Genomic DNA, 14,764 nt, shown 5'->3' on the forward strand with positions numbered 1-14,764 from the left:
GGACACTGGCGCCACCGGGCCCTCTGACCACCACCAGTAGGCAACGGGTGAAGTGTCTTGCCCAAGGACACAACGACCGAGACTGTCGGGGCTCAAACCGGTAACCTTCCGATTACAAGGCGAACTCCCAACTCTTGAGCCACGATCACCCAACTTCAAGAAAAATGCAAACAGGTGAGAAGTTTTACGACAAGGTTGTTTGAGATGAAAGGAGAGATGCTTCCTCTTTTGTATGTTTAAATTAATGTCTGTTGGTAGATTTTACTAGACAAGCACTGCTTGCCCTGATTGCCCCGATGGAACACCACTTCCATAAAGCAATTTAAGATTAGACAATGCATTAAATATCCAGCAAGTATTTTCTCCAAATTATGTAGTGTTGTACAAACCCGCTCTACAGCAGACTCCGTCATAGACCACAGCTCAGTCGCTTTAAGAAACTGGCCCTGCTCCACGGCTTGCTTCACTGCCTCCGCTGCCTTACTGACATCTGCCAGGCCGTAATCATCCAGGAGGGACTGCAGACAGAATCATATGGAAGCTCAACACAATGGACAAAAAGACTCTGTGTTACATACACTGTATATGAAAGCTCATCGTAGCTTCATAATCTCAACAGTGTCATCATTTTTTGTAAATGATGACACTGTTGAGATTAGATGCTAATTTCAGGTCATAGTGAATGCAAAATGGAGTTCATTTAGTAAGTTATGATCACTATTAGAGACAGAAAGGAGGATAAACTGATTATGCTAAAGGAAAAAGAACCCAATGATAAGTGGTAGCCAATGAGCTCGCAACGTTTTTCAGTCAGATCCATGTTTCACTCATCACATCCGGTTTTAAAACGCCAAGATCGCAATGGTGAAAATGCAGGATTGTACCAACTGGTGACATCAAGACAGGTTCATATATGCAGTCTATGGTGTGTTACTTACAGTGGTGTAGAGATATGGTCCCCATGTCATAACAGAGTCTGTGGATGAAACAAAAGTGTATCAACAGAAATTCACTCAGCCTTGCTTGAAGTTTTACATAAAAGAATTCTCAGTTTTTAACGTCAACAGCAAAAACCTGCCATTTGTTCTCATCCTATGGTTAAAATGAAGTCTTTCTTGGCACATGGTGTTGATAATTAATATCTGATACTGACCCAGTGGTGAAATCCATGAGTCTCCAAGTGCCACACCAGAAAAGTTGCATTTGACTGTCCCTTGGGTTATGGCCTATAAACAGATGAGAGACACAAATGAATGGTTTTATTTATTTTTTACTAATTTCTACATTGTAGATACATACTGACGACACCAAATATATGAAGCAAGATACATGGAATGATGTAAGAAAGAAAAATATTGGTAAATAAATATGTTTTGTATTTCAGATTCTTCAAAGTAACCACCCCTTTGCTTTGTTGACAGGGCTGCAAACCCTTCTCTCAGTGAGCTTCATGATGTAGTCACCTGAAATGGTTTCACGTCACAGGTGTGCTGTGTCAGGGTTCATTTGTGGAATTTTGTGCCTTCTTATTGGGGTTGAGACAGAGAGATTGTGTTGGACAGAAGTCATGTTAGTACACAGCTGACAGTCCCATTTGATAACTGCTAGAATTCATATTAGTGCAAGAACCAATCAGCTAAGTAAAGAGAAACAGCCCATCATTACTTTAAGAACTGAAGGTCAGTCAGTCCAGAACATTGCTAACTTTGAATGTGTCCCCAAGTGCAGTCGCAAAACCATCAAGTCCCTTAATGAAACTGGCTCACATGAGGACGCCCCAGGAAAGGAAGACCAAGAGTCACCTCTGCTGCTCAGGATAAATTCATCCGAGTCACCAGCCTCACAAATCTCAAGTTAACAGATTAGAGCTCAGATAAATGTCACACAGAGTTCCAGTAGCAGACACATCTCTACATCAACTGTTCAGAGGACACTGGGTAAAAAAAGCCTTTATGGTCAAATAGCTGCTAAGAAACCACGACTAAGAAAAAGCAACAAGCAGAAGAGATTTGTTTGGGCCGAGAAACACAAGGAATGGACATTAGACCAGTGGACATCTGTGCTTTGGTCTGATGAGTCCAAATTGATCTTCAAAGAATTGAAGATCTTTGGTTCCACCCACCATTTCTTTGTGTAAAGCAGAAAAGGTGAAAGGAAGTTCCTACTGTGAAGCATGGAGGAGGAGGGGTGATGGTGTGGGGGTGCTTTGCTGGTGACACAGTTGGGGGTTTGTTCAAAATTGAAGGCACACTGAACCAGCATGGCTACCACAGCATCCTGCAGCGGCATGCTCTCATCAGGTTTGTGTTTCATTGGACCATCATTTATTCTTCAACAACAATGACACCAAACACACCTCCAGGCTGTGTAAGGACTGTTTGATCAAAAAGGAGAGTGATGGAGGCCTGGCCTCCACAGTCACCTGACCTAAACCCACTGGAGATGGTTTGGGATGAGATGGACCGCAGAGTGAAGGCAAAAGAACCAACAAGTGCTCAGGATCTCTGGGAACTCCTTCAAGACTGTTGAAAAACCATTATAGGTGACGACCTCATGAAGCTCATCCAGAGAATGCAAAGAGTGTGCAAAGCAGTAATCAAAGCAAAGGGTGGATATTTGGAAGAATCTAAAATATAAAACATCCTTTGAGTTGTTTACTACATAATTCCATATGTGTTCATTCATAGTTTTGATGCCTTCAGGGAGAATCTACAATGTAAACAGTCGTGAAAATAAAGAAAACCCATTAAATGAGAAGGTGTGTCCAAACTTTTGACTGGTGGTACAAATGGCCATCAATCTGATTTCATACAGCATACCTATCAATTTAACATTGCGAATGTCAGCTATATTTATAAAGCACATTTCATGTTACTTAACTCAATCAATGTGCTTTAAACAGAATATAAATCATTAACAGCTCTAAATATCTCTCTCTCATAAAATATAAAAAAATATGTGACCAGCTAAAAAAATAAAACAAACTACAATAAAAGTTATTGCTTAATTCTCCAGAAGAACAGGCTTTTTTTTCTTTAAACGTCACGTTGTCTCTACTTCCCTTTTCTATCACATGACATCTTTATTACTGGGACTTTCCAATAGCAGGGAGCTCACACTGAACTGAATGCTGTGCCAAGAACAACAGAAAGATCCCAAAATAAGTCACCTCACCTTGCTGAGCTCTAAGGAGATAGCAGCTGCCATCTTCCCTCCATATGACTCAGAGAAAATGTAGAAGGGGATGCTCTGAAAAGAACAGAACAGTACACTTTAGGTCCTTTAATACTAATGTGTTTTGGAGTCACTTTAGACAACGTTTGATGAGCCCATCTTTCTGACAAACAGGCAAAAATAAAAATAAAAAATGCAATAATGGACATACCTGGAACTCAGGCCTTTCTGAGAAGAAGTGTTTGAGCAGCACCAGCATGTCTGAGGCTACAGTGGACACATTGGTAGCATAGGCATTTGGCCTGTCTGTGTAGCTAAAGCCAGTGCCCACAGGGTTATCTACAAATAACAAATTGGCTGCCTGGACCTAAAGGTGACACACACACACACACACACACACACACACGTCAGCATGCTAATCTATTCATTTATACTTTCTTTGAAGCACTCTTCAGTTACAATAAATCTTTACCCAGCTTGTTTTTCTGGGCTCTAGATCTCTGTTCAAGGGTCCAATTTCCTCAAAGTTGCCAAAGCCAGTTCCAGATCCTCCTGGGCCACCCTAAAACACACACACACACACACACACACACACACACACACACTCACACACACTTGCCATTTAACTCAGCACAAGCCACATTCGTATTAAATGGGGTGGGATCAGAAAAATAATGCAATACAAGGTCATAAAGTGGAAAGTTTAAAATTAGACCATAATTGTTCCTCTTTTGTAGTTAGAAATAAAAACAACACTGCCATTACTCACTCTTACCACCTCTCAGCCTGAGCCCCATTCCATTTTTAACCAAAGGCCTGATCATTTGATCAGACGGGGACACAATCTCTGAACATCACAACTTTCTGCAGACATCACTGTACAGGAAGATGGAATGGTAGCATGATGTTGCACATGTTTGAGAATGCAACCATGCATGTGCTCGATTTGTCACAGACCTGATTGTTAAGCGATTAATGATGCTCAGCGAACAGCTTCAGGGGATTTCTTAGCTTCCTGTGGACTTTATTATTTATTCAATCAGTATTTGCATACAACGGGCAAGACAGACAGTTGACATGGGATTAGAATCACTAAATAAGACATAAATACTTGAAGCATTATTAGTCTTGTGGACTTTTGTTCCCCCTCAGAAACATACAGACAAGACTGACCCCCACTTTCCAGTCTTACTCCAACTAATAGTTGAACGCTTGAGTGTCTGGGGATGGATAACTCTCTGTGTCCAGTACAAAAAAACTCTGCATGCTTCAACTTGAATGAACTACAAAAATATATGATACCCTACAGACAGTGCAGGTATTGTAGGTGCAGACTGTAGACAGCCTACTGCCTAAATGAAAAATAACTTTTTAAGCTGTCAGCATAAGGTCGTGGGGGAAGTTGCAGGCAAAGTTAGGAATTCACAGTTTAAATTCCTATATAGGTTATTTATTTATTCGTGTAAAAAGAAAATCTCATTGACAATTTATTTGGTCTAAACGTAATGGGACTGATACTAAGCGACTAAACACGCGTAAAATGTTCGTAAATGGGACGAATCGGGAGTTTGATTGAAATGCTGACATCGCTGGAAGCCCAGTTAAGGTAGAAAACAAAAATCATGAAGTCCTACCTGCAGCCACATGACCAGAGGCAGGTCCTTGTACTGGGCTTGTACACTGTCAGCATAATAGAGCCACCAAAACATGTGGGCCCCGTCTCTCACCTCCACATAGTTCCAGGCTTCTTTGCTCCGCAGAGCAGAGGGGAGCCCTGCGCAGAATTCAATCACATCCACGTTGTTAACTTGGTGTTCGGTTACAGTGTGACAGTGTTACATCGTCATTCTACCAGAAACAATAAACCAGTCTGTGATGAGCGATCAAAACGTTACTTTCGTTTTGAAGTCAAAGTGGGAGGTAAAAAAAACCCGAGAAGAAGTCTGTAAGAGCCTCGTCCACAGTGCGGATATCTTACCTTTAGACAGCACAACGCTGAGTAAGAAACACAAAGTAAAGTCTACTCGGAAGGAACCCATCGTTAAAGTGTCTAGCTGTAAAGGCTCCGCATAATTTCAACTGCAACGAGAAGTCACATGACCAAACCCGTGGTCAGCTGACCGACACGTTTTTTTAAATATTGCGTCACAAAGTAAAGTTGGAATAACCTCAGAGCACTGAAGGGAGTAAAGTGACCTACGGACTCTGAAAAACCTCAATGAACATCAAAAGAAACGAAGAAAAGACGATGAGTTTGATCTAACATTCATTTCAAATCCCAGAAACACTTCATTGGGGCAATTAACAGTTAAAACAGGCACAGAGAGCACTGCACCTCGTAAGACAGACATAAAGCATCAATATAAATGCGCACAGTTCAGACAAAGTGAGCAGTTCAGTTATAAAAGAAACGGCAAGGAGGCAGGAAAGGCTCAGAGTTTAGGTGCAGAACTGCTGTATTGGGATAAAAGTGACTCTCCTACTGTGTCCTACAGAGACATACACACTGATAATAGCTAGAACCATTTTAGATTTGACTTGTTTCCCCTCATTTTCAATCCAGTTTTTGTGTACTATATGACATACTGCAGCCTTACCCTTCCTTAGGAATGGCTTGTTTACAGCGACCTTTTCATTCAGACCATTTCCGACAAGATTTGGCCAAGAGTAGATGGATCAAGGTCTTAATATATCTCTTTTTTTATTTTTCCAGGTCTTGCTGGATTTTTCCTATGTCTAGCAGACATGGATTCCAGAAACTAGTCATCTGATGTAGACAGTGCATCTAGGCTAGCCACTTTTTCTTTGGTCGTAATGGGGGGGGGTTGTCGTTTTTTAAGGAAAATCTGATAACCATGCTGATATAAGTTGTCTATTGTGTGTAGACAGACCAGTGGTTCAACTGTGCATTTTTAATGCTTGAATGAGTCATAAAGTCAGTTTTAAAGACTTTAACAAAAAATCCCAAGAAGAATGAAGATAAGCTTTTATTCAAGTCATTTTCAGTTCAGTTTGAGCTTAGTTTAAAGTTACGACAAGAGCCTCTGGTGAATATTTCTCGATCATTTGGCTGCGATGGAGCTCTGTAATAATTCAGTACTTCCTCCACGCCGGCAGAGGTCAATATTGTAAACGAGGGTATTGACAGCGCCAAACACGTGCGCCTCACTTCCGTTGAAAAGTGATAATTTAAAATAAAAGTCTGAGACTACAAACGAATACGTGATAAGTTGATATGATGTGGGTATAGCTGTCATTGCAGAGTTATTATTTCTATAATAATCTTTTCTTTGAATAGGGAAATGCACTCTTATTTTGAAGAGCGGAAGTGTCGTCTTTGAGCTCGCAGAGGGAGTACAGCAGCCGGTGTGTTTTGGTGCTGTAGCCGTCATGGCTGCTCACGGTAACAACTTTATCCGACTGCGCCTGTACTTTGACTACCCGCCGCCGGCTGTCGTCGGTTGCCGCATGTGCTGGCTGCTCGTAGACCTAAACGTGTGTCGCGTGGTGGCCGACCTGGAGAGCGTCATCAGGGAGAAGTTTGAATTCAGCGGCGGGAGCATCCTCAGCCTGTTCATAGAAGACTGCTACCTGCCGCACACGGAGAGCATCTACGTGGTGCGGGACAACGACAGCGTCAGGTGCGCGCGTTTGTTAGTTGTAACTTCCAAAGCGCTGACAGATCCTGGCATATTTAATACGAGTTATTTAGTTACAACATGTCTCTAAACACTCAGCTCAGTACCATGTGGACGCTGCTTGCTTGCCTAGCTCTGGGTGGTATGAACAAAAACCTGGATCGTGGCACGGTATATCATGATTTTTTAGACACTTTGTCGTCATAAAGGGGAAAAACGTTAATAAAATACAACTAAAAACATCCTTTCAGTGTTATCTATTCTTAGGCTCTGTTTGCAAAAATGAAATACGCGTATTTGGCACAGGGCTATTGAGTGAAGTGTGGATTTGAAACAAACTTCATGTAGACTTAATTTTCCAAAATTTGTGGCACCATTTATTCTCCTGTCACCCCAGAGTCTTGAGTCTGTACTAATCCAATTTGAAGTATGCACCAATGTAACATAATTCAAATGACCAATACACCTCAAGTTTGTTAAGTTTAAGTCTTAACATAAGCAACACAATATTTAAATTCACACGTATTCATTTTGTTAGTTCAAAAGCTACAACAAACCAAATGCTATATGCTTTACAACAGTCAGTTTTTCAGCATCCTGCACTGTCATCTGACAATGAGATGGTTCTGGGGTTCAGATCTGTGTGGGTTTCCTGTCACAACACAGAGATCTGCATGTTGGACAGACTGCTGCTTCTAAATCATGTGTAGGTTTAAATGTGCTTTTGTGGTTTTAGCCACTGTGTCATCAAGAGTGTGTCTTAAGGTTCCAACTTCCCTGTAAGGGTTGGATAACTAGTAACTAAGTAAACAGGTTTGACGTTCATTTCGGTCATCTGTCTGTCGGTGAGAAGCAGGGTACACCCTGAATAGTTTGCCACTGACCTTTTTTATTTGTGTCAAGGAAATTTGACATAATAAATCCATTGTATAATGTATAATGTTCAACTATTCCTTTAAGATGTGTTCTGTTTTTGTGTCAGGGTGAAGGTGGGCTGGATGAATGAGTTGAATGGATACAGCAGTCATCCAGATGCAGCAAGTGAAAGCGGCAGAAAGAGACGGCGAGCCACAGAAGACACTGTGCCAGAAGAAAATGGAGTGAGTGTCGAATGGAAGAAGAAAAAGAGGAAGAAAAATAACGAGGACAGAATGACAGACGGTGCCAACCTAGTGGCAAGTGATGACCAGAATGAGAATGTACAGGGAAACCCCACAGAGAAGAAAGAGAAGAAGAAAAAGAAGCCAAAGGAAAAAGGTGCTCCTGCTTCTCCCAAACCAGCTGATCTCCCGAAGATTCCAGCTGCTGTCAGCCGGCTGAGTAAAAGCACCAAGAAGCTCCAAGCATCAAAACCACAAAAAGCCTCCTCTTCAGATTCCAGTAGCAGCAGCAGTGATGAAGATGTCGTACCCAAAAAAACAACAAAAACACCCACCTCCACTCCTGCTCCCTCCAAGGTCCCATCAAACACAAAACCTGCCCCCAAAAAACCTCCACTGTCATCGTCATCCTCTTCAGAAACAGAGTCTTCTCCTGATGAGGCTGCCAGTGTGAAAATCCAGCCCAGAAACAAACCTTTAAAAACCACGGCTGCCAGCTCAGAATCGAGTCGGGCTCCTTCAGCCCCGCAGCCTACAAACGATAATCCAGAACAGACCGCCAGCATAGCCGAGCCACCTCATACAGCAGCAAAGGGTTCCAACTCGGACAGTGAAGACGAGATCCAGCTGGTGATACGAAGGCCGCTGCAGCAGCCCAGAGGTGGGATAGGTATTCAGTCTCCTTGGCAAGGTCGCGGCAGAGGGAAAGCCAGATGTGGCGGTGGTCAGGGAGCAAGTGTTACGGGTGGGGGTAGAGGAGGAGCAAGCAGAGGGAACAGTAGCAGCTTTGGGTCCAGCTATAATGGAGCCACAGAGCCGTCTTACCAGAATGATTCACTGACCAACATGTCAGTGATCCTGCAGGTTTGTCTGCATCTGAAGCCTAAAATTTAAGTGTAATATCTGCTCTCAAGTAAAATGAATTAAAAGGCATTCTTGACTTTCTGTCTCCATTTATAGAAGGAAGCTGTGAGTGTACCCAAGCAGGACTACAACTCCATGCCCCTGTTAGCTGCTCCTCCACAGGTGGGGCAGAGGATTGCCTTTAAGGTGGGTGTTGTAAGCTGCAGTCATCTCCAGGTTAAAAACGAAAGCTATCAGCCCTCGTACTGTTGTTCTGAAGGAGTTTTAGGGCTACACTAAGAAAAAAAATACTATTGATGATTTTGAGAATAATGTCATACTTTTATTTTGAAAAGAAAGTCTAAATCTGCTGTACCCTCTGCCTTCTGTAGATGAGGTAGTGAAACAGGCTGATCAGCCCTCTTACAATACAGCATACTCCCTCTTTAATGCACAAGGATGTAGACATCGATGACCTTGCATCTGTCCACTGCAAGCCATTTCAATTTGTACAAATCAGGTCAACTCTTCCAAGTTTGCTTTTCTGTGCCTTGTTTTTTCAACATCCCTATCAGCTGTAGTACACTGTTGTAGCTAATATACTGTAGAACACTCAAAATTAGCTTAACTTTGGGGCGGGGGGACAGTTATCAAAGATTTTCTGTTCAGGTGTAAACTTATGTGAAAAATCGAAATGCTTCACAGACATAAGCCATGAGTTTATCTTACAGTGCAGTATTTTATGTAATGTTTAAATCCAGTGTTCTCTAAGCAAATACACTGTTAGTGAGCCTCTGAGATTTTTTTCTCCTCTGCAACTCTTTATAGAGAAGTCGAAAAAGTCAAAAAAGCTGCTGTGACTGAACAGCAGCAGTTTGCCCTGCCTAGCTAGAGGCTAGCTCGTTAGCTACAGTGGTTCAGAAGCTAACCACTATGGGTAGCAGTCGCTAAGAATTACGAACCATGGTTTACAAAGATTTTTGTGAACCCATTATTAGCAGCTTTTTATGTTGTTTAAAACTGCATCCACAGTGGAAGCAGTTAGTTTGTTGCCCATGTCTTTGAAGCTGATGGCAGGTCACCTTTGAGTATTTCAGTTGCCTAGGTAACCCACTAATATATTTAAGTAGCTCATAAGTCAATCACCAATTTTCAGCTTTTCTCATAGGTAGTCCTTTAATTGTTCACCTGGAAACAGAGGATTGTTTATCCTGTCCACTTTGGATCACCAGTCAGGGCTCCAGAGTGCGACCAAAAAAATAATTGGTCGCACCACTGCGACCAACTGTTCGGGTAACAAAAAAAAAAATCTGCAACTCTCCGTGTGGTCAACAACAGACACACATTATGCCCCTATTGTGGACTAAACCAATCAGAGATAGTCAGGGGCGGGACCTCTCTGATTGGCCGTGGTCCAGTTGAAAGTGCAGGTGGAAGTGGGAGGTGAGTAGCTTGAATAAAGCGATATTGATTCATTATATCCTGAATCGACTTTTAAATCTAAATGTGTTTTACCAGAAACGCCAGATTCTCAGATTAAAGCTCACAAAACTATTTCTACAACCACCAAACAGCAAATGAGAGCAGGTACACGGATTCCACACAAAGACGTAAACACAGACCTGACCCGACGCATCAGAATCAGCTTTCTCTTTCTCGGCTTTCTCACCCGACGGCCCGTAGACGGATACGTTGTCGGAGCTCAACGATCCTGATGCGTCCGGTCCGCTCTGTGTTTGTCTTTTTGCGCTGATTCTGAGCTGCAGGTTTTGTCTCTCTCCAACCAAACTTCACCGAGCCAGCAGCAAAAGAAGCAGCAAAAGAAGCAGCAAACTGCGCTTCACATTTGATCGATGTCGTCATGAATTTTGCTGTTTTGCTTCCACCACGATAAAAATCACACTTCATGCACAGCTCTCTCTCTCTCAGTTACTTTCACACAAAGGCGTCTGCTGTGATGTTCACAATTCTGATGAAGTCTCACATGTATCAGTACTGATAAATGATCAGAATTAGAATATTTCTGACTGTCTGAGGCTAAATTGAATAGAATCAGGACTTTGAGAACCGGAATCGAATGGATTATAGAAATCAGTGATGATACCCAGCCCTAATGAGCAGCCTAGGCCTGACAGAAGTGGATGTAGCTGTGGGTAATAAGAAAAGATGGAAAGAAAGCACTTTAAGCACAAGATTGTTAGTTAATAGTTTAGAAATGAATGTGGTCAGTATGGACTGCAATTTCCCCCCCAAAAAAGTGCACATGTAAAACTGAAGCGATGCGGTTGAAAAATTTGAGTGCGCCTAACTTTTTAAAGGTGCGCACCGGTGCACCCATGGCAAAAAGTTAGTCTAGGGCTCTGCCAGTGGTTATTTTGCCCATAATTGCCTGCAGTTGCTTGTAACACACACACCTCCCACCTCAGGTCTCAGCACGTCTTTTATCGGGAGCCATGGCTAGATGATGGAGCTCAGGTGTGTGTCAGACTCCCCTGACAGGCACCCTGAACCCGCTGCTCCACCCCTCCCCTGCGGCTGAGCCACAAACCACACCCTGCCGCACTCACATTTTTTCAGCTTATTGAAACCAAAGATTTCGGCCATTTCTGCTTCACTTCTATTTTTAAAGATAATAAAATACATCATTTTAGTATGTAATGCTTAAAGGTCAAAGGTCAGACATCAGTGTGTTGTTATAAAAGCAGGGTAATATTATAATTATGAGGGCATATTGTAATAAAATAAAATAAATACATGGCTGGCTGCTTCATGTCAAATTTCCATGGGGAAGATACTAAGTTGCTCTCTGATGCATTGTAATAAAAACATAAAGCATCACAGATGTATTACAGCCCTCGCTCTTCGAGGGGAGTTGCGCTGTCAGAGTGCTTTTGTTTCCTCTGTCTTATTGTAGCGCCTCTGCCTTACAGAATAATGCCCCCTTAAAGCGACTGCTGTTGTGATTTGAAGCTATACAAATAATAATGTGTGAATAAAAAAAGTGAATTGCATTCATTTCCTAATTCTATGTGTTTAAATGCAGCTGCTGGAGCTAACTGAAAACTACACACCAGAGGTATCTGAATACAAGGTGAGGGTAGTCAGTTGTGATGACCTAATCACAACCTTGGAATGATGTTACTAATAAAAGCTTATTTAATAATATCTAATATGGTATAAACTGTCATTCGTACTCTATGACCAACTGTGGTTCTGTTTATATTAGGAGGGAAAGATTGTGAGTTTTGACCCAATCAACAGACAGATTGAACTTGAACTCCTTAATGTCTCTCAAGGTAGGAGATCAGTTCACCGCTGGCATACAATATCATAACTGTGTATAATCATGCCTTTTTAAAAAATAATGTATCATGTAAGTAATTATATCAAAATTTAAAAGACGTCTCCTGATGTCTTTGAATTGTCAGCACCTAATTAAACTGGTCATGTCACTGGTAATGATATATGATACGTTACAGCGAAAACCTTTTCATTTTCAGAGAACTGAACACTTTCTCAGAAGAAGTTAAGAGATTTAAGAATTAACCTTCCTAATTTATTTCTGTTTCTAATGATTCCTAACTTGTTGCTTCTTCCAAAGCTTCCGGAGAACCTGGAAAATTTGATCTAGTCTATCAAAATCCAGATGGCTCCGAGAGGGTGGAGTATGCTGTGTCCAGAGGGTCTTGGGTAAGACTTTATATGCTGTTAATAACCCTCTGAAGCCACAGGTAGTGTAAAAGTAAAGCCAGTGTGGGTGTGCTTTAAATCTGCTGTTTTTTAATGGAGCTGGTCACAAAGTGCACAGCAGATTTATCAGAGCTACTTGAGTCAATCTGCTGCTGCTGAATGTGACACTGATAAGAGCAAAATAAAACCATGAGATAAGAGGCTAAATATATATGTATGGATGCTGAGTAGGGTGATAATTCTGTGGGTGTGACCCTTTATCAACCTTTTTACATTACATACATTAGTCAGGGGTGTCAAACTCAAATACACAGTGGGCCAAAATTCAAAACTGGAACAAAGTCGCGGGCTAACGTTAATATTTATTGAAATATATTTATTCCTCCAGATATAAGAATGAATCTTTTCTTATGGACTCAAACAAGCAAAGCTTAATACTAAACAATATATATATTAGCTGTATAATACCAGTAGGCCAGCTCTAATAGTAATTTGGTATGGCTTCACGGGCCAAATGTAATTAGGCTGCGGGCCAAATTTGGCCCGCGGGCCAGAGTTTGACACCGATGCATTAGGTCATGTTACTTTATTATTTATTATTTAATAAATAAATTATTATCCCCCCCCCCATAAGGTGTGATTGTTTTAGACATTTCTCTTTTTTCATGAGTTAACAGGACCACATATCACTCGTCTTAGCTGCCAGTCAGTTTGAGATTGATTTTAAGGTTTTACTGTTTGTTTTTAAGCCTTTGAATGGGTAAGTGCTGTTTCGGTTTTTGTAAAGCCTTTACACTCCGAATAGATCAAAATCAGAATACTTTATTAATCCCTGTGAAAATTATGTGGTTACAAGTTTTATTTTCGACCCTCTGGATTGAAACGTGGGTCGCTGGTTTCCTGGTCCTCCTCAAGTCCACAATCATTTCTTTGGTCTTTGTCACGTTGAGCTGCAGATGATTCTGCAGCTCCACAGCCCAGTACTCTGTCTCATTGCCCCCACTGATGCATCCAGCTACCATCCTACAACCATCATCTGAAGATGGCAGGTCTCTGTGCCGTGGCTGAAGTCTGCGGTGTAGAAGGGGAATAGGAAAGCGGAGAGCACAGTCCCTTGTGGTGCTCCAGTGTTGTCAGACTCGGACACAGTGCTTGCCCGCTGGTCTACATCATCGTAGACACGATTGAATTTATTGTCTTGCATTGTTCTGTTCTCTTAGCTGCACAGCTCTTATTTTTAATTGTGCTGTATAAATAAATCTGACTTGACTAGTCCTTAAATTAACATGTTCACTTTCTTCTCATAGGTGACAGAACGGTGGGAGTCTCTGCTGGAGCCAAGACTCATCATTTAAGTTTGAGAGAAATAGTGAATTCATACGCCCACATAGTTCTTTTTTTAATGACCTGGACTTATCGTTTAAAAGCTAAAACATCCAATGGTTTTGATTCTGGTCCATTTAAACTTTATCTGTGCTTCTCTGTTAGCACATTTTTAACAGCTCTGTTTAAACTGGGTTTAGAGATGAAATGGTTTTTATGCTTAAATCAGCTGAAGGGATGAGTAATGATTTTGAGCACTGGGCCACACTGTAATGGTTTTATTTTTTGTACAGAGATGTGACTGTGATAGGTCTTGTATAAACTGTTTTTTCCAATAAAAAAAACTGCATCCTCAGCCACATCCTCAGGGCAAAATTTTAGTGTGTTATCAACAAAATAATATTTTGCATATTCATTATCTGACTGTTTTATTTTGTAACAAAAAGACCTTGCTCAGAATTGATTTTGAAAAAGTGTTTAACCTAAAATGTAATTATGCTGATAATTAACAAAACACACACTTTTCAACTTTAACTGTTGTGATTTTCTTTTTTCCCTCAAATCCAGCACTTAAACGATTATTGTGTTTTCACTGACTGTTGTCATTTTGTTCTCAACAAATTACCTAATGTACGTCAGTGAAGGTTTTCAAGGTGAACATTTCATTCATCTAGATCCAACCGGTGATTTATGTGTTCCTTTAATTTTTTGAGCAGTATTTGTCCGCTTGAAATATTACCGTTTCCAAATAATACATTAATTCTTAAGTTTTCTTATTCAGTTTTCTGGAAGTCAGTCATATACTAAAAATTCTTTTTACGACGTGGTTAGTTCAGAGTTCAGTTATAGTAGCTAACATTTATGTTAATTTGTACTATTTATACTAATTTTATGTTTAAATTAAGTCGACTTTTTTGTTTCCCAATGTTAATTAAATATTCTTATTGCTTAGTTTTCATGTGGTAGACTAAATAGTCTTACATGGTATGATTGAGT

General features: G+C 41.0%; 2 protein-coding genes across 2 annotated transcripts in view; one reads left to right on the forward strand and one right to left on the reverse strand.

Annotated features, from left to right (window-relative positions):
* Positions 1 to 5,287, reverse strand: part of scpep1 (serine carboxypeptidase 1) — a 9,355-nt gene extending 4,068 nt beyond the window's left edge. Inside the window, exons 1-8 of the mRNA XM_005747293.1 lie at positions 5,153 to 5,287; positions 4,809 to 4,948; positions 3,647 to 3,736; positions 3,386 to 3,541; positions 3,175 to 3,249; positions 1,154 to 1,226; positions 939 to 976; positions 390 to 518 (exon numbers count right to left, since the gene is read on the reverse strand). Coding sequence (XP_005747350.1) covers positions 390 to 518; positions 939 to 976; positions 1,154 to 1,226; positions 3,175 to 3,249; positions 3,386 to 3,541; positions 3,647 to 3,736; positions 4,809 to 4,948; positions 5,153 to 5,213 — 762 coding nt within the window. The 5' untranslated portion in view covers positions 5,214 to 5,287. The remainder of the gene's footprint in view (positions 1 to 389; positions 519 to 938; positions 977 to 1,153; positions 1,227 to 3,174; positions 3,250 to 3,385; positions 3,542 to 3,646; positions 3,737 to 4,808; positions 4,949 to 5,152) is intronic.
* A 1,059-nt stretch (positions 5,288 to 6,346) lies between these two features.
* coil (coilin p80) lies at positions 6,347 to 14,302 on the forward strand. The gene is made up of 7 exons (XM_005747294.1): positions 6,347 to 6,815; positions 7,795 to 8,776; positions 8,873 to 8,962; positions 11,799 to 11,846; positions 11,982 to 12,051; positions 12,357 to 12,445; positions 13,753 to 14,302. The coding sequence occupies exons 1-7, from the start codon at positions 6,565 to 6,567 to the stop codon at positions 13,798 to 13,800; spliced, it is 1,578 nt and encodes a 525-aa protein (XP_005747351.1). The 5' UTR covers positions 6,347 to 6,564; the 3' UTR covers positions 13,801 to 14,302.
* The last annotated feature ends 462 nt before the right edge of the window (positions 14,303 to 14,764 follow it).

The sequence above is a fragment of the Pundamilia nyererei genome, unplaced genomic scaffold (genome assembly GCF_000239375.1).
Source record: "Pundamilia nyererei isolate P.nyererei 1_Seehausen unplaced genomic scaffold, PunNye1.0 scaffold00193, whole genome shotgun sequence".
Taxonomy (NCBI): Eukaryota; Metazoa; Chordata; class Actinopteri; order Cichliformes; family Cichlidae; genus Pundamilia; species Pundamilia nyererei.

What these genes read in the sequence shown, in the direction of transcription:
- coil (XM_005747294.1), top strand. Translation starts at nt 6,565, where the DNA reads ATGGCTGCTCACGGTAACAACTTTATCCGACTGCGCCTGTACTTTGAC. An exon ending in ACATGTCAGTGATCCTGCAG is followed by an intron (nt 8,777 to 8,872) that starts GTTTGTCTGCAT and finishes CTCCATTTATAG; the next exon opens with AAGGAAGCTGTGAGTGTACC. An exon ending in CTGTGTCCAGAGGGTCTTGG is followed by an intron (nt 12,446 to 13,752) that starts GTAAGACTTTAT and finishes TTCTTCTCATAG; the next exon opens with GTGACAGAACGGTGGGAGTC.